Here is a 24,115-nt window from a genome sequence, read left to right on the forward strand (position 1 = left end):
ACACTATGCCACAGGAATGCAAAATGCCAAATTTTCTTTCTTACTCATCATGCATATGCAGTCAGGAAACTGAAACATGATATGTATGAAAACTGCAGGTGACAGCTTCCATCTAATAGAAACAACCTTCCGAATCAATGGAATCCATATTCTAATCCATATTCTGGAACTTGGATGCAAGTTTTGTTCATTTGTACCATTTCAAAGCAACCTTGACTTTTTTAGTTGGTCCACCATGTCTCCTCGGCGTACAGTAGGAAAGAACACACATTTGGCCTGAAGATCCTTAGTTCTGATCTGCAGTGCCAAAGCAATTTTGGTCAAGATCTCCCATTTGATGTTATTGTCTCTAGTAAAGACCTTTACAGAGCCTGACCGTAGTTTGATGTCTAGAGTTTCCACACACAGTCAGATCACCTTCTTTGGAAAACACCCCCCCCCCCCTTCACTTTTAGCCTACATTTTTTGTACTTACCTCTCTTTCAATATACCATACTTTAACTGTAGGAGAGTCTATGGTTCTACACATACCTGTTTTAACAAAGATGGAATCCCACTGTTGTGCAGATGGACCCATTCGAGGTTAGATCCATAACCCCCTCAGTAGATATATTCACCGGGTCAATCTGTTATTATAATAGCAATGCACCATGGTGTCAGTCATGTTGTTCATTGCTGGATCTGTCAGTCTTCTGGAATCAAACAGTTGGTTGTCTATCCTACTGTTTTTGTTTTTTTTAACTTGAACTGGAGCTTGCACTGTAAAATATGTTGGTCACTTCTATGTCTGTTCCTTTCAATACTCTGGCATCTCTAATGGATCTTCTCCACTTCTGGTTGACGGTGATGTGGTCAGTTTGATTGCTGTTCTACTGTCTGGGGATGTCCAAGTCAACTGTGCATTGAATGATGATGAATATATCGTATTTGTGTGTTTCTCCCATCTGCTCTTGCAGTTTGCTAGCCTAGAAATCTAGACGCACCCTAGTGGCAGCAATGTAATGTAATTGCTGCCAGGGTAGTCTAGCAGCTCTCCGTTGGCTTGCGAGCTGGAAAAATTAAACTTCGATAAGGCCAATCACATCGTGTATAGAGTCGGTAGGCGGGCTTAACATAATGATTGATGGCAGAGTTGCAACGGTTCGGCGTGAATTCCCTGCTACTTGAAAACAAAGAAGATGGATGTTGCTGTTGGTGAACAGCTTGAACTAGCCAACTAGCTCCGCTGGTGGGAAAACGCATGGGACTCATGAGTTGTAGCGCTAGCCTATTGCGTGCATTATGGCAAGCCGATTGAGCATTTATTCAGATATCAGGCATAATTGCCATGTACATGCAAGCCATTTCTGTGTGAACTAGTTAACTAGTGACAGCCAAAATGCTCACTAGTTAACTAGTAAGGCCCAAATGATCTCTAGTTAACTAGTTCATATGTTTCATATCTTACTAGTTAACTAGTAATGCTCAGCATGTTCACTAGTTAACTAGTGGACACTGAAATGTGCACTAGTTAACTAGTTAAAAGACTTCTATATTTTACTAGTCAACTAGGAAGGTACAAAAATATTTACTAGCTGACTACTGAATGTCAAATTCCCACTTGTTAACTTCTACTTCTACAGCCGCTTGGGCATTTATTCTGATATCTTGATATCAGGCCAACATGCAAGCATTTTTGTCAACTAGTTAACTAGTGAGCCATGTTTGTGCACACTAGTTAACTAGTGACAGCATAAATGGCCACTAGTTAACTAGTGAACACATATTAGCTTCACTAGTTAACTAGTGACAGCCAAAAATGTGCACATGCATTACTAGTGAAGGCAAAACTCCTCACTAGTTAACTAGTTGGAGTAGGTCAATGTCACTAGTTAACTAGTGAACCATAAATGGCTTACTAGCTAGCTAGGTGATGGCAGCAGGTTCACTAGTTAACTAGTTGATGCATCCTTTGTCCGTACTAGTTAACTAGTGAGGTCATAAATGTATACTAGTAAACTAGTTGAAGCCTAAATTCACACTAGTCAGCTAGTGGCGCAGAATTAAAATTAGGAGGCGGAGAACTCTGGAAATTGAGGCTTTCTATTGGCTCCCTATGTGTGCATGCGGCACACAAGTTAACATGCTGGCCAAAGGAACTTTAACTAGTAAACTAGTGGCTTCAATGTGACACTTACATGTAAACTAGTGAAGGCAGAACTGCTCACTAGTTAACTAGAGAAGACACAAATGCCCACTAGTTAACTAGTGAGGTCTAAAAAGTGTCACTAGTTAACTAGTGTGCACCAAAACACCCACTAGTGAACTAGTGATGTAAATTTCCATTCGACTAGTTAACTATTGAGGTGCAAAAAGTGTCACTAGTTTACTAGTGTGCTCCAAAACGCCCACTAGTTAACTAGTGAAGGCCATTTCAGCCCCATTAGTTAACTAGTAAGATGCCAAAATGGTCACTTGTTAACATGTAAAGGCCAAAATACCCTCTAGTTTACTAGTCAGGGTGTTGTGGGCCTTACTAGTTAACTAGTGGAATGTATATTTTGTTCACTAGTTAACTAGTTACACCTAAAAAGAGAAACAAGTTGACCGTTTTTGTCCACTAGTTAACTAGTGGAACAATTGAAGTCTCACTAGTTTGCATGTGTGGCAGTGAAGCAGCTCACTAGTTAACTAGTGCCTGAAACGGCTATTATTATGGAAAGCCGATTGAGCATTTATTCTGATATCTTGATATCAGGCATAATTGTCATGTACATGTAAGCCATTTTTGTCAACTAGTTAACTAGTGAGCCATGTTTGTGTGAACTAGTTAACTAGTGAGGGCCAAAATATGCACACTAGTTAACTAGTGGGAGCCAAAAGGCTCACTAGTTAACTAGTGAACACATTTTAGCTTCACTAGTTAACTAGTGAGAGCCATAAATGTCTACTAGTTAACTAGTAAAGGCCAAAATGCATACCAGTCAGCTAGTTGAAGGCTTTTGGGTCTCACTAGTTAACTAGTGACAGCCAAAAATGTGCACATGTTTACTAGTGAAGGCAAAACACCTCACTAGTTAACTAGTTGCAGTAGGTCAATGTCACTAGTTAACTAGTGAACCATAAATGGCTTACTAGCTAGCTAGGTGATGGCAGCAGGCTCACTAGTTAACTAGTTGATGCATCATTTGTCCAAACTAGTTAACTAGTGAGGTCATAAATGTATACTAGTAAACTAGTTCAAGACAAAATTCACACTAGTCAACTAGTGGCGCAGAATTCAAATTAGGAGGCGGAGAATTCTGGAAATTGAGGCTTTCTATTGGCTCCCTATGTCCAAATAGAACATGACAACCAATCACAGTGCTGAATTTCACGAAATCCCACCCACAACATTTGCATGTGGCACACAAGTTAACATGCTGGCCAAAGGAACTCTAGCTAGTAAACTAGTGGCTTCAGTGTGACACTTACATGTAAACTAGTGAAGGCAGAACTGCTCACTAGTTAACTAGTGAAGACACAAATGCCCACTAGTTAACTAGTGAGGTCTAAAAAGTGTCACTAGTTTACTAGTGGGCACCAAAACACCCACTAGTGAACTAGTCATGGCAATTTCCATTCGACTAGTTAACTAGTGAGGTGCAAAAAGTGTCACTAGTTTACTAGTGTGCCCCAAAATGCCCACTAGTTAACTAGTGAAGGCCATTGCAGCCCCACTAGTTAACTAGTGAGATGCCAAAAACGCTCACATGTTAACATGTAAAGGCCAAAATGCCCACTAGTTTACTAGTGAGGGTGTTGTGGGCCTTACTAGTTAACTAGTGGCATGCATATTTTGTTCACTAGTTAACTAGTTACACCTAAAAACACAAACAAGCTGACCGTTTTTGTCCACTAGTTAACTAGTGGAACAATTTAAGTCTCACTAGTTTGCATGTGTGGCAGTAAAGCAGCTCACTAGTTAACTAGTGCGCACAAGACACACACTAGTGGCTGTTTTTGGAGCTATCTAGTTTACTAGTAATGCAAAAGGTACTCTTACTAGTTAACTAGTGAGACATTGGCCTTTACTAGTTAACTAGTTGACATGTTTGGCCTTACTAGTTTACTAGTAATGGAACAGGACATGCTTACTAGTTAACTAGTGAGCATATCTGCATTATTAATGCCTTTCACTAGCTTATAGAGGGCATTTTGAGCCTTACATGTTAACTAGTGAGGACAAAACACTGTCCATAATGAACTAGCAGGAGAAAAATGCCCCTCACACTAGTAAACTAGTGGAATTTGAATAAATACACAAACAGCTGGCATTTTGTGCAACTAGTTAACTAGTGGGACGTAACATTGGCCACTAGTTTACTAGTGCGCAATGTCGCACTTGCATGCAAATGAAGAAGGCGGAACAAGGATTTTGATTGGTCCATTTAGGACTCAGAAACCTAGAAAACATGGCTGACTTCGTCCAGGCTGTTCTAAGAGCAAACTTTTATAAACTAAGATCGTTTGAGCATAAAAATATGTTTTGATCAGAGGCGCACCTTGTCAACAGGCAAACCAAGCAACTGCTTGGAGCCCCGAGCCGCTAGGGGGCCCCCGACCTGGTCTTAGCGCGTTTGCCGGTGGGACAAGTGAGATTTTCGTCCATAAAGATTGAATGATGTATTTTGCGTGCTCCTGTCCTGTTGTTGTACAAACAGTACATCTGTAGGCCCTATGGTATGGCCTTATAAACAGCGGATCTGTGTTCAAAAGAGTTCAAAGAATCCGCACATATTTTGGCTACTGTGGTAAACGTCAATCGAGGGTGCAATGATGACGGATCAACATCGGAGTTTGGCATTTAGCCTAGGCTACTCAAAGAAGTTATAGTAGGCTAATGTTAATTGGCAGAAAGATTGAACATGGTTTGCTACATCTACGAAAGTAAACTTCAGCTAGCTAGCGACTGTTACAACTAGTTAAGCAAGGAGATGGTTAAAGTTTCTATGTTTGTATTAGGGCTGTCAGCCATAACATGTTAATTGCGATGCAGTAAGGACCAAGCATACACGTTAATTTTTTTAGAACCCGATTGACGCAAAGTGCGTCAAAAAACACACCCCTTCTTCTTTGTTACATTGCTACATTGCTCCAGAACTGTTCATCGCAGCGAGATGAAACATTTATTGCGCGACAGAGCATAAGTGGGGCTTTCCAACGAGACTACGTACTTGTCTGTACGATGAAGTATGAAAAAAAATCATGAAATTAAATCAAATTGCATCATATTTACAGTCTACTTCTCTGCGTTCACCTGCGCACCGATTGCTCTCGTTTGAAATACTCGCGAACCCGTGATCGCATCGATATGGTAAGCATATCAGATGAAAGAGGGGGCACAGGGCTATCCATTGGTACCATATTTATCGATCCTCCTGGCTTATAAAACCAGATGAAGTGACTGCAAAATAATAACGTCATGTACACAAACCAACGCTGCACACTCATTACTCTCCTTTGAATTACTCGCGGACCCGTGATCGCATAGATATGCCACGCATGTCAGATGAAAGAGGAGACACAGAGCTATCATTTGATACCAAGTACATCCTTCTGGGTTATAAAACAGACGGAGTGACCGCAAAATAATAACTTCATATAGCTGGATTTACCCCACGTTTTTGTCTGTTTTTGTGGCAAAGCATGTTTATAATCCAACGCTATCGTGTGTTTGTTTCTCTATGGCAAAGCATGTTCATAATCCGGTTTTGAGATCCTAGCAAATTCCTGCATGGCATCCAATTCAAGGCTCACAATGCATCCCAATTTGTTCAACAAAGAAACCCCTTTTTGCCTCTACTTTGTTCATGGCAATGCAGTAAAAAGTTGTTGAATCATTATGAAAAGTTGTGAATCATTATGAGTGCATAGACCATATAGGCACACACAGGCTAACACGTGAAGGGAATATTTTGTGTGTGTCTTTGGTCTGTATGCAGTGTATCCATTGTTTATGCCTTTTGCCCATCACCAAGGTGTGAATGTTTGTAGAACAGCATGTGTCCAAGCCTCTGAAGGACTTCCCAGGAAAGGGGGTAGTTTTAATTAAAAGATAATAGAAGCTGACCAGACCTGATGAAGGCCTAATCCTCATCCTCCCTTTCTATTGCATATTCAAACTGGGTTGGACCTAGGTGTCACTCCTTCTTTGTGTGTAACTTTAAATATGGTCTCTGTTAGTCAGAGAAGTTAGAAGAGAATATTGAGAATCTGGTGAAACCCATGATGGGGTGACACAAACATATACTTTTCTCCCTTGAGGGGCACTAGGCCCCTCATTGAAAAGAATAAAGCCTGGATTCTGACCTGCATCGTCCTGATTAAGTCTCAAGAGAAATATGGTAGTAAAAAATATACTATCACACGCAAACTCGGGTCAAGTCAGGTCAGATCAGTTCATGTCACAGATATGGAGCGCAGAAAGGTCATTTTTCATCACTAAATAAAAATAATGCCATTTATTTCTGTAAGGCGCACACCACATATGTCTGTAAATTGCTAAGCCCCAGAGAATCCCTCCACCATGGCAATAATATTGCCAGATTCAGGACGGTCTGCTCTACACACACATGTAAGGCAAGTCGAGCTGCCAGCTTGCAGTGGTGAGTTTTATAATATAATTTTTATAATACGCTTTTTGTATTTTTATTATTTAACATAACAACCTAATGGTGGTATAACATAATGGTGATAACACTTGTTGGTAGGGCCCCCTTGGAATTTTTGCTTGGGGCCCCCACAGACTCTAGAATCGCCTCTGGTTTTGATAACACGTCTAGTGACAAAGTTGTGGTGTATTGCTGTAATCTTCGTTCAGTTAATGTCTACAATCTTTAGTTTTTCAGTTATTAGTCTGAAAATCGCGATAAAACTGGAGGCATTTGTATATGGTTGCCTAGCAACAAAACGTTTCAGTAACATGAACATTGATGATAGCATTGCTGATGTGCCAAAACTAGCTCAAGTGGTTAAGCAGCACGACCTCATGTGGGAGACCTATGGAAAGCCGATTGAGCATTTATTCTGATATCTTGATATCAGGCATAATTGTCATGTACATGTAAGCCATTTTTGTCAACTAGTTAACTAGTGAGCCATGTTTCTGTGAACTAGTTAACTAGTGACAGCCAAAATGCTCACTAGTTAACTAGTAAGGCCCAAATTCTCTCTAGTTAACTAGTTCATATGTTTCATATCTTACTAGTTAACTAGTAATGCTCAGCATGTTCACTAGTTAACTAGTGGACATTGCAATGTGCACTAGTTAACTAGTTTAAAGACTTCTATATATTACTAGTCAACTAGTAAGGTACAAAAATGTTTACTAGCTGACTACTGAATGTCAAATTCCCACTTGTTAACTTCTATGTAATTTGGCCAGCCGCTTAAGCATTTATTCTGATATCTTGATATCAGGCCAACATGCAAGCCATTTTTGTCAACTAGTTAACTAGTGAGCCATGTTTGTGCACACTAGTTAACTAGTGACAGCATAAATGCCCACTAGTTAACTAGTGAACACATTTCAGCTTCACTAGTTAACTAGTGAGAGCCAGAAATGTCCACTAGTTAACTAGTAAAGGCCAAAATGCATACCAGTCAACTAGTTGAAGGCTTTTGGGTCTCACTAGTTAACTAGTGACTGCCAAAAATGTGCACATGTTTACTAGTGAAGGCAAAACACCTCACTAGTTAACTAGTTGCAGTAGGTCAATGTCACTAGTTAACTAGTGAACCATAAATGGCTTACTAGCTAGCTAGATGATGGCAGTAGTCTCACTAGTTAACTAGTTGATGCATCCTTTGTCCAAACTAGTTAACTAGTGAGGTCATAAATGTATACTAGTAAACTAGTTCAAGACAAAATTCACACTAGTCAACTAGTGGCGCAGAATTCAAATTAGGAGGCGGAGAATTCTGGAAATTGAGGCTTTCTATTGGCTCCCTATGTCCAAATAGAACATGACAACCAATCACAGTGCAGAATTTCACAAAATCCAACATTTGCATGTGGCACACAAGTTAACATGCTGGCCAAAAGAACTTTAACTAGTAAACTAGTGGCTTCAATGTGACACTTACATGTAAACTTGTGAAGGCAGAACTGCTCACTAGTTAACTAGTGAAGACACAAATGCCCACTAGTTAACTAGTGAGGTCTAAAAAGTGTCACTAGTTTACTAGTGTGCACCAAAACACCCACTAGTGAACTAGTCATGGCAATTTCCATTCGACTAGTTAACTAGTGAGGTGCAAAAAGTGTCACTAGTTTACTAGTGTGCCCCAAAATGCCCACTAGTTAACTAGTGAAGGCCATTCTAGCCCCACTAGTTAACTAGTGAGATGCCAAAACGCTCACTTGTTAACATGTAAAGGCCAAAATGCCCACTAGTTTACTAGTGAGGGTATTGTGGGCCTTACTAGTTAACTAGTGGCATGCATATTTTGTTCACTAGTTAACTAGTTACACCTAAAAACACAAACAAGCTGACCGTTTTTGTCCACTAGTTAACTAGTGGAACAATTTAAGTCTTACTAGTTTGCATGTGTGGCAGTGAAGCAGCTCACTAGTTAACTAGTGCCTGAAACGATCATTATGCATATTCTAATGAGAGGGTGGGTAGAAGACTCCTATTGGGTATCATGTAAGAATCCCACCCAGTCTATATGTAAATTTACTGTTCATTGCCTCGCGATCAGGTCCTGATGGGTGCCCCTAGTGGCTAAAGTGACACACTGCTCTGCAACGGTACTTCAGTATAGATAGTAAAGCAGAGCCTGCAGTATGCAGTATCTCATATTCTGTCAAAATGTTTTTTAATAATAAATAACAGGGAAACCCCATGCAAGGGATCGATTTTAATATTATTCTTTGTTTATTGTTGCTAGGCAACAACAGACATGTATCCATTCAGTCGCGCTTTTATGATTAATAACTGAAAAACAAAAGATTGTACACATTAACTGCACACATTAACTGCACATGGTTTCAAAAGTAATTAAAAGCTCAAGAAAAAAAATTCATGCACTTTCAATGAATTGAACCCTGGTCTCCCACATGATCTCCTGCTGCTTAACCACTTGAGCTAGACTTGCCACATCAACAATGCTATCATCAATGTTCATGTTACTGAAACGTTTCGTTGCTAGGCAACCATATACAAATGCCTCCAGTTTTATCGCGATTTTCAGACTAATAACTGAAAAACTAAAGATTGTAGACATTAACTGAACGAAGATTATAGCAATACACCACAACTTTGTCACTAGACGTGTTAACAAAACATATTTTTATGCCCAAACGATCTTAGTTTATAAAAGTTTGCTCTTAGAACAGCCTGGATGAAGTCAGCCATGTTTTCTAGGTTTCTGAGTCCTAAATGGACCAATCAAAATCCTTGTTCCGCCTTCTTCATTTGCATGTAAGTGCGACATTGCACACTAGTTAACTAGTGGGACAATGTTACGTCCCACTAGTTAACTAGTTGCACAAAATGCAAGCCGTTTGTGTATTTATTCAAATTCCACTAGTTTACTAGTGTGAATGGCATTTTTCTCCTGCTAATTCATTATGGACAGTGTTTTGTCCTCACTAGCTAACATGTAAGGCTCAAAATGCCCTCTATAAGCTAGTAAAAGGCATTAATAATGCAGATATGCTCACTAGTTAACTAGTAAGCATGTCCTGTTCCATTACTAGTAAACTAGTAAGGCCAAACATGTCAACTAGTTAACTAGTGAAGGCCAATGTGTCACTAGTTAACTAGTAAGAGTACCTTTTGCATTACTAGTGAACTAGATAGCTCCAAAAACAGCCACTAGTGTGTGTCTTGTGCGCACTAGTTAACTAGTGAGCTGCTTTACTGCCACACATGCAAACTAGTGAGACTTAAATTGTTCCACTAGTTAACTACTGGACAAAAACGGTCAGCTTGTTTGTGTTTTTAGGTGTAACTAGTTAACTAGTGAACAAAATATGCATGCCACTAGTTAACTAGTAAGGCCCACAACACCCTCACTAGTAAACTAGTGGGCATTTTGGCCTTTACATGTTAACAAGTGAGTGTTTTGGCATCTCACTAGTTAACTAGTGGGGCTGCAATGGCCTTCACTAGTTAACTAGTGGGCATTTTGGGGCACACTAGTAAACTAGTGACACTTTTTGCACTTCACTAGTTAACTAGTCGAATGGAAATTGCCGTGACTAGTTCACTAGTGGGTGTTTTGGTGCACACTAGTAAACTAGTGACACTTTTTAGACCTCACTAGTTAACTAGTGGGCATTTGTGTCTTCACTAGTTAACTAGTGAGCAGTTCTGCCTTCACTAGTTTACATGTAAGTGTCACACTGAAGCCACTAGTTTACTAGCTAGAGTTCCTTTGGCCAGCATGTTAACTTGTGTGCCACATGCAAATGTTGTGGGTGGGATTTCGTGAAATTCACCACTGTGATTGGTTGTTATGTTCTATTTGGACATAGGGAGCCAATAGAAAGCCTCAATTTCCAGAATTCTCCGCCTCCTAATTTGAATTCTGCGCCACTAGTTGACTAGTGTGAATTTTGTCTTTAACTAGTTTACTAGTATACATTTAACTAGTTTGGACAAAGGATGCATCAACTAGTTAACTAGTGAGACTACTGCCATCACCTAGCTAGCTAGTAAGCCATTTATGGTTCACTAGTTAACTACTGACATTGACCTACTGCAACTAGTTAACTAGTGAGGTGTTTTGCCTTCACTAGTAAACATGTGCACATTTTTGGCAGTCACTAGTTAACTAGTGAGACCCAAAAGCCTTCAACTAGCTGACTGGTATGCATGTTGGCCTTTACTAGTTAACTAGTGGACATTTCTGGCTGTCACTAGTTAACTAGTGAAGCTGAAATGTGTTCACTAGTTAACTAGTGGGCATTTATGCTGTCACTAGTTAACTAGTCTGCACAAACATGGCTCACTAGTTAACTAGTTGACAAAAATGGCTTGCATGTTGGCCTGATATCAAGATATCAGAATAAATGCTTAAGCGGCTGGCCAAATTACATAGAAGTTAACAAGTGGGAATTTGACATTCAGTAGTCAGCTAGTAAACATTTTTGTACCTTACTAGTTGACTAGTAATATATAGAAGTCTTTAAACTAGTTAACTAGTGCACATTGCAATGTCCACTAGTTAACTAGTAAACATGCTGAGCATTACTAGTTAACTAGTAAGATATGAAACATATGAACTAGTTAACTAGAGAGAATTTGGGCCTTACTAGTTAACTAGTGAGCATTTTGGCTGTCACTAGTTAACTAGTTCACAGAAACATGGCTCACTAGTTAACTAGTTGACAAAAATGGCTTACATGTACATGACAATTATGCCTGATATCAAGATATCAGAATAAATGCTCAATCGGCTTTCCATATATTATGCAAATTGTAATGAGAGGGTGGGTAGAAGACTCCTATTGGGTATTATGTAAGAATCCCACCTAGCCTGGTCCTTACCGCCTGTGACTACGTTTCTCTTCGTCATACAGTCTGGAACAAAGTAATAATAATCTGTCTCCGTAGTGGGCGGATGCTTATTTTGAGGTTTAAAATCATTGGAGTTCCCTTAACCAATCAGCAACGTTTGGTAATGACGTATGCTGTGCGCCGGAGTTCAGGCTCTTACCACTTCCACTTCAGGCTCTTACGCTCCCCACTTCTGCTCTCAGTAGTAAACAGACCGCTGGCTAGTATGTAGGCTACCTGATTGCCAGGGCAGTCTCTTCGTAGTGGATATATCTCTAACTTGCGCCAGCCACAGACCGAGAGTTGTATACCAAAAGCGTCACGTCGCCAAGATTATATCAGCTCTTGTCACACGCCAGTTTTCCCTCTTATCTCTTCTCGCCGCTTATCAGACGAGTGTTGTTCTACGCAGCCCGGTGCCTTCGTCAGAGCTTACTTCGTTCTCCACGGGCTGTTCAGACTAAACTCTCGGATAAGTTGGATTGTACTGACGACCTACGTGTTATTTAACCTGGAGCTTGCTCAGTTAAACTAACAGTTGTTCGGCATAAAACAACGCAGCCTACCTTGAGCCACGCTCGGTGACTGGCTAACGTTACTGTCCACAAGCACGGTAGCCTCGCCTGGAGCCCAGCTCGGCCACAGGCTAGCCTCTGTCAAACACAAACACGGAGCAGTTTACCTTGAGCCCAGTTCGGTAACCGCTAGTCCCAGTCAAGCACAATCACAGCAGCCTAGCCTTGAGCTCCGCTCGGTAACCGGCTAGCTCACGTCAAGACACACCGTCTCGCCTTGAGCCCCGCTCGGTAGGGTAGCTAGTAGCTAACATTCCATTCCTTAAGTAGGCCTATGCCGCATTGATTTTGTTAAGGTAATTTGAGAGTAGGGGGGAGAATAACGAGCAGCAAACGTTTATTTGAAAACATGATAAGTAGTGATGCATGTAGTACACTTGTGCGTTTAGGTTTAGCTATCACCATCTGATAACTTTTCCCAAAGCCAGTTGGAAGGAGAGTTATAAGATGTCTTTGCCATTTATAAAATTGACAAGACAAGCCTCTTGTTCCTGCTTTAATTGCGTGATGCCCTCGAGAGTTGAGACAACTTCGTGGATAGCTTCTAGCGTCTCTTCCTCCGTCGCCATTGTTGCTATGCAGTTGAACTACAAGCTTCGCCGGACTACAAGCAACTCGGCAGGCAAGTTCCGCGTCATCACTCAACTGTTCGCTGATTGGCGCGGTCGTAGGTGAACCGCATACTGTGGGTTGGGCCAGACTACGTGCGAGGCTGAAATCAAATTTTGGCCGGAAGTACGTAGGATGGTAACACCAGGCTAAATCCCACCCAGTCTAAATGTAAATTTACTGTCCAGTAAATCAGAGACTTAAATTGTTCCACTAGTTAACTAGAGGACAAAAACGGTCAGCTTGTTTGTGTTTTTAGGTGTAACTAGTTAACTAGTGAACAAAATATGCATGCCACTAGTTAACTAGTAAGGCCCACAACACCCTCACTAGTAAACTAGTGGGTATTTTGGCCTTTATGGCATGTTAACAAGTGACCATTTTGGCATCTCACTAGTTAACTAGTCGAATGGAAATTGCCATCACTAGTTCACTAGTGGGTGTTTTGGTGCACACTAGTAAACTAGTGACACTTTTTAGACCTCACTAGTTAACTAGTGGACATTTGTGTCTTCACTAGTTAACTAGTGAGCAGTTCTGCCTTCACTAGTTTACATGTAAGTGTCACACTGAAGCCACTAGTTTACTAGCTAGAGTACCTTTGGCCAGCATGTTAACTTGTGTGCCACATGCAAATGTTGTGGGTGGGATTTTGTGAAATGCTGTGCTGTGATTGGTTGTCATGTTCTATTTGGACATAGGGAGCTAATAGAAAGCCTTAATTTCTAGAGTTCTCCGCCTCCTAATTTGAATTCTGCGCCACTAGTTGACTAGAGTGAATTTTGTCTTGAACTAGTTAACTAGTATACATGTATGACCTCACTAGTTAACTAGTTTGGACAAATTATGGGTCCGTCCCATTTCTCCCCCCTTAAAACTTCCACTTGGTTTTGATTGCCCTCAACATTAAAGCCCCCTCGGCAAGGGAAGTGGAGGTGAAGATCTTTCCCTATAAATTGGGACACCACTATATGCAAATTAGCGTAGCGAACGTGCTCACCTACGTCACGCGCAGCGCCGACGTGTCTACCGGTAGTAGCCTGCTACTATTTTCATTCAGGAACATGCCTGTTCCAGCGGTCATCGTTGTGTGGGCTGTGCTGGTTTATCTACGTCTGGTTAATCAACAAAGATATATGTGTTTATGTGAATGTCAGAACACACACCTTAAATATTGACGAAACTACCCAGATCAGATATATAACGTTATTTGATGGGCAGACTCTCTCAAAGCACTCAGCTGATATCATGAACATCGTCAGATAGCTTCGTGAGATATTTTCTAACATTAGTGTTCAAAACTCAACAGTCCATCAGATGTGCATCAAACTAACATATTCCAACAAAGTTCGAAATTTTAATATGCTTATTTGCGAAAATATATGAAAAATGTGGCAGGCTGGGTGAGCTCACACGGTATCCTGGGTAATTTCATCTCCCACTTCGTTTTAAGCCTGCATCGGTCCTGGCTATATTTTGAGGGTTGATTTTAAGGGGGAAATAGCACTTCCCCTTGCTCCCTAAAGTAATGGGACACCCTAGCCCTACACGTGCACGCGCAAAAACGAGGATTAGGGCAAAAATCTAGAGGTAGGGGTGGTATTGGGACGGGCCCTATGTATCAACTAGTTAACTAATGAGCCTACTGCCATCACCTAGCTAGCTAGTAAGCCATTTATGGTTCACTAGTTAACTTGTGACATTGACCTACTGCAACTAGTTAACTAGTGAGGTGTTTTGCCTTCACTAGTAAACATATGCACATTTTTGGCTGTCACTAGTTAACTAGTGAGACCCAAAAGCCTTCAACTAGCTGACTGGTATGCATTTTGGCCTTTACTAGTTAACTAGTAGACATTTCTGGCTCTCACTAGTTAACTAGTGAAACTAAAATGTGTTCACTAGTTAACTAGTGAGCCTTTTGGCTCCCACTAGTTAACTAGTGTGCATATTTTGGCCCTCACTAGTTAACTAGTTCATACAAACATGGCTCACTAGTTAACTAGTTGACAAAAATGGCTTACATGTACATGACAATTATGCCTGATATCAAGATATCAGAATAAATGCTCAATCGGCTTGCCATAGTGCAGAGGGAATTTGAAAGACAACCGATTATTATGTAAGAATATTAGACTCAAAAGTTTTGTATGTGTGTATCACATTTTGAAACTGTAGAAATGATTTGTAACTGTAAAAATTATCTGTACAAGTAATTGTCAAAATTACAAATATGCCCTACACTTACAAATCTATTCTACGGGTAAGGATCGGTTTTACAGCTACAAATCATCCTACAGTTAAAACTATTTTACCATTACAAACATATTCTACAATAACAAATCAATATTCTACGCACAAAAAGTTGTCCTACAGTTACAAATCGTTTCTTCTAACGAACTAACTTCTCATCCCTAAGGTGGTGCAAAAGTCTGTGCACTTGCAGAAAAGATTTGTAACTGTAGGAAAACTTTTTGTGCGTAGAATATTAATTTGTAATTGTAGAATATTTTTGTAATGGTAAAATATTTTTAACTGTAGGATGATTTGTAGCTGTAAAACCGATCCGCACCCGTAGAATAGATTTGTAAGTGTAGGGCATATTTGTCATTTTGACAATTACTTGTACAGATCATTTTTACAGTTACAAAAAATGTCTACAGTTTCAAAACGTGATACACAAGTACAAAACATTTGAGTCTAATATTCTTCCATAGATTATCCCGCCCCTCAGACTGAGCACTGCGAATGGTGAGTCCCCAGACCCTACATCTTGATGTGGGTCTGGCTCGTCAGGCTAGCAGTTTGGTATTGGACAAGTCCTTCTGTTCCTCCTGCTGCTGATGCAATTTAGCCGTGGGGCAGCCGTGGCCTACTGGTTAGGGCTTCAGGCTTGAAATCGAAGGGTTGCCGGTTCGATCCCCGGCCAATAGGAAAAATGTGGGTGGGGGAAGTGGTTGAGCACTGCTTTACCATGCCCACATCCACAGCTGAAGTGCCCTTGAGCAATGCACCTAACCCCTCACTGCTTCCCGAGCGCCGCTGTAGCAAGGCAGCTCACTGCTCCGGGTGAGTGCGTGCTTCACCTCACTGTGTGTTCTGTGTGTTTTCCAATTCATGAATGGGGTAAAAGCAGAGACCAAATTGTCAAGACCTTGTATACGCTAGTATACTTGGCCTAGTAACCTGATTTTACATTTACCCACCCACCCACCCCCTATTAAATGCCCCATTCTCTCCTCTTTGCCTTATAGTGTCTTATAACACTTTTGAAACATTGTATCTGTTTATTCTAGACCCTGTTACTGAAGCAAAGATCACCTGTAACAGTAGTGCTTCTACAGCAACACTATACTGTGAAGCAGACGGTGACTTGCTGAGTTTCAGCTGGTCAGGACCTGGACTACAGAAAGAGATGAGGGGACAGGCTGGACCACAGATCACTAAGGAAAACAACCAGAACTCAGTTTACACTTGTGTGGTGAACAACATAATTAACAACATCAATGTGGCCTACAATGCCAGTGACTGCTTTACAGCAGGTGAGTGCTTTAATGTTACCTACAATCTTATTATACAAAAGCTTTGTTGTAGGCCTATTACTATTAGTTCCAGCTTATATAGTTGTTTGCTGTATTTTACAAGCTTAGGCACATTCACATTGTAATAAGTGTTTATATGACACTTATTACAAAAGCACTTTACCATTTACAGTATGTGTGTGTGTGTGTGTGTGTGTGTAGGCCCCTACACATTGCAAACACAAATGGCAGCGCTTTTTATACATCTCTTGTGCGTGCCATGGTCGAATCATGTTGAACTTTGACTGCGGCACACATAAATCAAATCTTTGGGTCGTATCACAACCAAGCGCAACCTAGCGGTGAGCGCAGCACATGCTGTGTATAATGTGTAGGAGCCTTGAGTCTCTGTGTGATGTACCAATAACCAAAAATCGCAAATAACCATAACTAATAATATCCTCTCTACTGTAGATGCAGGGAATTGCCATATGATCACAAGTGTATTGTGCGGCATTGCTGGAGTTGCAGTTGCAGTTGCAGTTGCTGGTGGCATTTACTACTACAAAAGGAACTCCTCAGGTATCTCAATAACTCATATCTGTTTTAATACAGTACCATCCAGAATTATTGGCACCTTTGACTAAAAACAGGTATAAAAAAGAATCTTTTGGTGGTTTATGTAATCTCACAATGGAAATAATGAGGATAAATCCAACCTGGAGGGAAGCAAATTTGTTCTGAGAAAAACAAAAATATCATAAATAAATAAATATTTTTAACAAAAACACATTTCCCACAACTATTGGCAACCCTAGAAAATCTTGTACAAAATGTAACAGAAGCGTTTTCCTTTTATTATATTTATATTCAACTTCTTTAAGTTAATCAGAGTGTCTGTTAACTTTCAGAAGTAGTTCATGACTATCTTTTTCACTAAGGTATGAAAATAAAGTGACACAGAGGGCCCTATTATCGTGGTTTATTACACGGCTTTTCAGAGTGCTGCAGAAAGTTCCATTCACATGAATGGGCCTTTCCAACGTTCGGGCCTATGTTAAATCTATATAATCACCGGCAAAGTATATAATCACCGCTGTCAATGGCAACGGGTTGATTAACGATTAAACGATTAAAGATTCATTGTGTTAGGTTTCTTTTCTCGTTTTGGCAAGTAGCCGTGTAATAAGCGGGATTAATTATTAAGCGGGAAAATAAGTCCCTTCAGGTCGAAGCAAAACCCCTCCGCTGCGCGTCGGGGTTCTGTTCTCCCTGTCGGGACTTATTTACTGATAATTACCGGCAGACAATACATTATCCCTTACCTAAAACGCATGGTTACTAGTCAAAAGCTTATTTAAGTTTAGTGGGATGTCAGTCCACATTGGGAGTGTTTTCGTTATCAAATGTCGGGTAGATGGCGCAACAAGGCGTTCCTATAATTCGTAGGTGTGTTTTGGTTGTAACATCATTTAAACCAATGAGAATGACATCTGTCATTCCCTTTAACAGCAAGCAGCGCAACTTCAAACAGTGCATCGGTATTTTGATAGTCAGCGGCGCATTTGAAAGAATCTGCTTGCATGTGAGACTGTATATGGAACAGTTATTCCACTAAACCATGCTTTACTAAAACCTAGTAGAGTATAGCCTACATGCATTTGCACTCGTCTATTATTTGAATTCATTGGCAAAGTGAAACTTCATTGTGGTGTCAGTCAACGACAAAACAGTTATACACAGTTAATTACTTTCACTATTGACTGACAATGGGTTACCATCGAAAACATATCCTGGAAAAAGCAACACTTACCCCAATAATGTTCGAATGACTGAATAAAAAACATTTATCCTGCAGAGGAGTTGCTGCTTACATCTCGTGACAGTGCATCTTCAGCTGCGCTTCATATTTGCCTCTCGCCTAATCACTTTTATACGTCATTACCAATTTGCTAATGATGGTGATATGTATATATACTTTTTTGATCCCGTGAGGGAAATTTGGTCTCTGCATTTAACCCAATCGGTGAATTAGTGAAACACAAACAGCACACAGTGAACACACAGTGAGGTGAAGCACACACTAATCCCGGCGCAGTGAGCTGCCTGCTTCAACGGCGGCGCTCGGGGAGCAGTGAGGGTAGTGCTGGGCGGTATGACCAAAAATGTATATCACGGTATTTTTCAAAATTCTTACGGTTTCACGGTATATGATGGTATTTTTTTACCATGCATAATCAGATGTTCACAGCATTTTCTACAGATTGAGAGAGGAATTGCTGCAGTACATTGACTAAGGATGGTCTATTTTACTGTCATGATGTAGAATAACTCTACCACTAGTGGTAATGCAGTTTTGCATGGCCCCAGAAAATGATGCTGTTTACAAAGAGCCACTCATGATTCTAATGAAGAATCTAATCAGAATGCAAAGACAATTGCAGTCAAAATACAGAACTTTTACTGTGCAAATTTCACAAACACCTTGTATAAAACCAATACAAAAAGTAGTGCAACTTGCAATAATTATACTTTTTTGAAAATGATACCATTTAAAAACCTCTCTGTTATAATATGCTTACTCTGTCAAATAGGCCTATCAGAAATGTATTGTTATTGTGTGGTTTACATGACGTTAGTGGTAGGCTAACGTTAACTTCATGTGGATTTCTTGTTAGCCTGCCATGAGCTTCGGTTCGGTTCGCTAGGCAAAACATTAACAAAAAAGTTCGTTTTGGTGCACTGATGACAGTCAGGATCATTTCTAACTAGCCAGCTAGTATTGCTTAGTGCATGTCATTAACATGCTTTACTTGCTACCTGGATAATTTCAGCGAATATTCTTAAGGTGAGATGAATGATAAGATCATTAAACTTCACTGTGTTCGGTGGGTTGCTAACTAACGACATCACCTACTAGCCAGCTAGTTACAGCTGTTCAGCTGTTGAACAATCTCAATAGAATTTTCGTGACGGTAAATCCTTTTCAATGCAGTATCCCTTAACGTTTTTCCTTAACTAACTAAAGAAACAATTTAAGGTATTATTCTGTGCAACACCCTTAAATAAACCCCTTACCTAAGGAGAAATTAAGCCTTAAGGGTCATACTTCAGGGGAAAAACTTAAGGTGTTTTGTGTTTACCAGAGAATGTCTGGTGTTTACCCTCACTATGCCTCGCAGTGGCACCATGCGTGCGTGTGAAAAAGTCCCGTCTGAAACACTGTCGCGCGGCGCAGCGTTCCAAACGTTGTGTAATCAAATACACCGGTATGGTGGTATATTAAAAATTCATATCATAACGAAAATATACACCGGTATACGGTGTGAACCGGTATACCGCCCAGCACTAAGTGAGGGGTTAGGTGCCTTGCTCAAGGGCACTTCAGCCACGGCCCACTGGCCGGGGCTCGAACCGGCAACCCTCCGGTTACAAGTCCAGAGTGCTAACCAGTGGGCCACGGCTGCCCAATAGAAGAAGACTATGAGAATAACTACTCATTGTGAGATGTACGGTATTTCGTAATATCTTTATTCTAATTCTAATTATGTTTCCCATTGTAATCGTGTAATTTGTAATGTTTTGCATGGATGATGTGCGTTTGTGGATGAGAGAAGCAGGGTGCATTGTGCCCATATCACTGTTGATAATGCGCTCTTAACCCTTGTGTTATCCTCAAATCTTACCGACACTCTTTATCCTTGGGGTCAATTTGACCCCAGCTAAATAAACCCTCAGAAAATGATTATAATTCATATTGTTACCCAGTTTTTTTTGTGATAGGTACTTAACAAGAGTGTGATAACCACCATCAAAAGCCCTACAAAACAATCCCACCCCCCCACACCCCTTTATGAACCTTGGAACCCTGGCTGGCAATATTGCCCATCCAGTGTCAGCAGCCCAAAGGCTTGCTGTTGCTTCCCCTTTTGACTTTTAGAGTCCTGCCAAAATGACTTATATGTAATAAGTACTTGTGTATGTAATAATGATAATAACAATATGTTCCCATACTATTCAAATAATAATATCCAAAATGTGTCAAATATTCATGTACCTTATGTTTCATACAGCTGGGGTCAAACTGACCCCAAGGAACATCAATGTACAAAATATTTGTACAGGACATTGAAAACATATTATTGAACAAATTTCATGATAACTCTGTTGTACCCTTCAATTTAGGAAAAGTCATGAAACATGAAGCAAAAAAAAAAAAGTGAACCATATATTTTATGATGTTAAACGTTGCTTGGGGTCAAATTGACCCCAATAACATATAAACAACTTGCCATGGATTTCTGACCAGGTTTCTCTTGGTTAGTGGCCTAAACAATCTCCCTATAGAAATTAAGTCCTCTCCCACCATCAGTAGTTTCAAATCAAATTTAAAGACCCATCTATTTTCTTTGGCCTATAATGTCCATTAATTTCTCCCCTTGTTTGGTTGTTTATTTTTATTTAATTTTTTATTTATTTAATCTTATTTCTATTTCTTTTCTGCATTTTATTAACTGGCATCTAACTTTACTGTACATCTTTATCTAGGCCTATAGTAGTAGTAGTTTCAGTAACCATATGTTTATTTTTATCTACAATCATAATCTGTTTATTATTATTATTATTAGTATTATTAGTATTATTATTTTGATTATTTATTTTAATTTTTTGTCATTTATGTCTTTATTTTTTGTTTTTATTACTGTTTATTTTATTTCTGAGCACCTTGGGTCAATAACATTGCGTTTAAGTGTGCTATATAAATAAATATGACTTGACTTGACTTGACTAATGTGTTTTAGGTAGTGTACAGTGTTGGGGGTAACGCGTTGCAAAGAGAAACAAAGTAACGCGTTACTGTAATTTCGTTACTTTATTGGGTAACGAAGTAAGGTAACGCATTACAATTCAAATTTCAGTAATTCGTTACAGTTACTGAGTAACAGTTACAGTTACTGAGTAACTGTAACGTCCATTCCTGCATTACTCACATCTCTAATATATTGACTTATTGTTGGCATGCAGTGATTGCTCATTGAAAATATAGATAAGCCTAGATACATTATTTCATTGTAGTATATGCGAAGGGTAGAGCACGCATTATCTCCATGCACCGCTCTCCCTCAAACAGGTTGGCTTCAGCCCGTTCCCTCCCTCTACGCAAATCAAAACAGTCAGACTACAACAGACTACAACTGGCGCGGTGTAGCCTACACAACTTTGTTAAAAATTGATGCATTCAAGTTAACTTTGCAAAGTTAGTGTTATAGCTTGCTTATCACAACATTGTCAATCGCAAACGCTAATTTATACGCTAATTTAACATCTCTCTGGAACTACCTGTAGCTTAATTTGCGGAGGAAGAGAAAGCACCTTTTTGATAAATGAGCCAGTATAGTGGAGAAAAATCTTTTAAGAACGAATCTGTAGCCTAGGGTAGGCTTCTGCAAAAAACAATGTTGGCGATTTAAACTATTAGCGGACGTTTTTAAAAGTCTACGAGCAATAGAGATTTAAACTATGGCCCACGTTTTGGTTCGTAAATTAATTTGCCCTACTCTTGACTGCACTGTAGCCAATTGACTGCTTGACAGGTTATTTATATTTTTCTGTACAATAAACAAATGTGTTCATTCAACTTTATGCAGCAGAATTACGCACTTGGCCAGCCTATAGAACGGACACATTTTGGAGAGAGAATGAGAATGTACGCACACGAGAATCTGTTGGCTATTTGTGGCGGGTTACCAGTAAACAATGTTTACCTAATGCATTAGACCTCAAACGTTTTCTAAACAAAAACAGAAAGGATGCAGCAGGCAGCAAATGTAGAAGAGAAGAGTAAGAAGAGAACAAAACGCTGAATGAAGCCCAAAGCTTTACTGATGTTAAGGCACACATACTTAACAGTAAAATAAAAGTAAACAAAAGGTACATTTAGCAAAGGTGGCAAAATTAATATAGGCTATTGTTAGTGAAAGTAGGCCTACTACTTTTAGCTGACCAATGCCGAATCTGAAATTGCGAATATTAGCAATGTTGCCTTACTCTTTGAATGTTGCACCCTGGTTAGAGACCAACTCAAAAGTAAAGTAACGATAATGTAAGTAACCAAAATGACTAACGAGTAAAGTCATTTCATTACAATTTAAAGAAGTAACGAGTATCTTGTAAGGCATTACTTTTTTTGAGTAACGACCCCAACACTGGTAGTGTATGATAGCGATTTTTAGATAATGCGCCAGACCCCTCCTTAGGTTGTTAATTGCAACACCCCTTGTTAGTTAGTTCGCTAGCGTAGCCTACTGGTTTGACATGTAGCAGCAGCTTCTTAGATAGCCTACTGCCACTATAGGCTACTATGTTGTCTTACATGTGTTTCTTTCTTACTTGCCCTAAAAGTGTAGCATTCCTTCTTCATTCCCGACATCTTTTCTGAAGTTGTAGCCTAGCTGTGCTCATAAATAACTTTGTAAACTTTTCTGCCAGAAGGTCGTGACAGAAGAATTGTCGTGAAATATTCCAATAGGACTTTAAATGAAGGCCATCTGCAAGGATGTTTGATCAACAACAACTCGAAAGTATAATTGCTAAAGCAGATTTGTTAAACGATATCAAGATAATGTCAGACACAGTGTTAGCCATCGTTATCACGGAGTCACTCACCAAAACTCTACCTGTCTTCTCTGCCCGTCGTTCCTTCCCATGTTTTCTCCCTGGACCTTATCTCACATACAGTAGGTGGCTCATAGTTATAGGACTGTGGCCCATCACATGCATTTTCGTTGTTTACAATCTCCTCTGAGTCTGTGTCGGGATCAGTGTTGCCACAGTTACCTTGAAAAAGTAATATGATTACTGATTACTCCTTTAAAAAATAACTTAGTTACTTTACTGATTATTTGATTTTAAAAGTAACTAAGTAGATTACATGTGATTTTGCCAATACTCAATTTATTGGAAGTACATTTTAATAGCAATGTCAAAAATGTAGGCTATAGCAGACATCCCAACCTGAAAAAAGTAATTTCAGGGAGGTATCTCTTTAGCCTACTTAGATACTGAAATACAGATGAATATGTTTGTTCAATAATATTAGCCTGGAAACCAGACTCTCTGACTTCGCAGAGAGTCTGGCCTAGATCCATAGGCGTACGTTTATTTCCGGGTGGGAGGGCACAGTTTGAGGTTTAAAATCATTGGAGTTCCTTTGAACCGCTTTGAACCAATCACTAACAACCTGCGTTTCGTCATACAGAGAAGTTTCTCTGCATCACGCCCATAACAAGCACGGGTGCATCTTATCAGCAAACAATCACACGTTTCATCTGCGTAACTCTCGCCAAAATGCATAAGTGTTTTGTGAATGTACCCAAGTCAAACTTTCATATAAATGCATAAGTACGTTCAAAGCGCCACTTTTAAGCTTGTATGCATGGTCGTTTTCGGGTGAAATGACCTTTTGGGAATCCTATAGGGCCACTACTTTTTTGATACAATCGCGTCAAAATCGCTATTTTTCAAACACTACGAAGGCTCGACACAACATGAAACTTTGATCGAAGTATCATCAGTGTCTCTACACATGAACTCGAGCATTGAGAACATTGTTGGTGTACACAGAGTTTACTAAAAGAGAGGTTTTGAACAACTGACTTGTTTTTTCTGCTCGCTGCCATCTTGCCATCTTGCAAGGAGTGAGTTGTCCAAAATCTTTCTTTTTAGTAAACTATGTGTACACGAACAATGTTCTTAATGCTCGAGTTCATATGTAGAGACACTGATGATGCTTCGATCAAAGTTTCAAGTTATCTCGAGCCTTCTTAGTGTTTGAAAAATAGCGATTTTGACGCGACCATGTAGCCTACTAAAGTTTGACTCG

The 24,115-nt window shown here is 39.8% G+C and overlaps 1 protein-coding gene across 1 annotated transcript in view; it reads left to right on the forward strand.

The window, feature by feature from the left end:
* Positions 1 to 24,115, forward strand: part of LOC143136465 (uncharacterized) — a 60,930-nt gene that overhangs the window by 29,447 nt on the left and 7,368 nt on the right. The window contains exons 3-4 of the mRNA XM_076297189.1: positions 16,009 to 16,254; positions 16,708 to 16,815. Coding sequence (XP_076153304.1) covers positions 16,009 to 16,254; positions 16,708 to 16,815 — 354 coding nt within the window. The remainder of the gene's footprint in view (positions 1 to 16,008; positions 16,255 to 16,707; positions 16,816 to 24,115) is intronic.

Source organism: Alosa pseudoharengus, unplaced genomic scaffold (genome assembly GCF_046254945.1).
Source record: "Alosa pseudoharengus isolate Yale_2024_CS ecotype anadromous, Long Island Sound unplaced genomic scaffold, YU_APseudo_1.1 YU_APseudo_1.1_scf_20, whole genome shotgun sequence".
NCBI classification, from domain to species: domain Eukaryota; kingdom Metazoa; phylum Chordata; class Actinopteri; order Clupeiformes; family Clupeidae; genus Alosa; species Alosa pseudoharengus.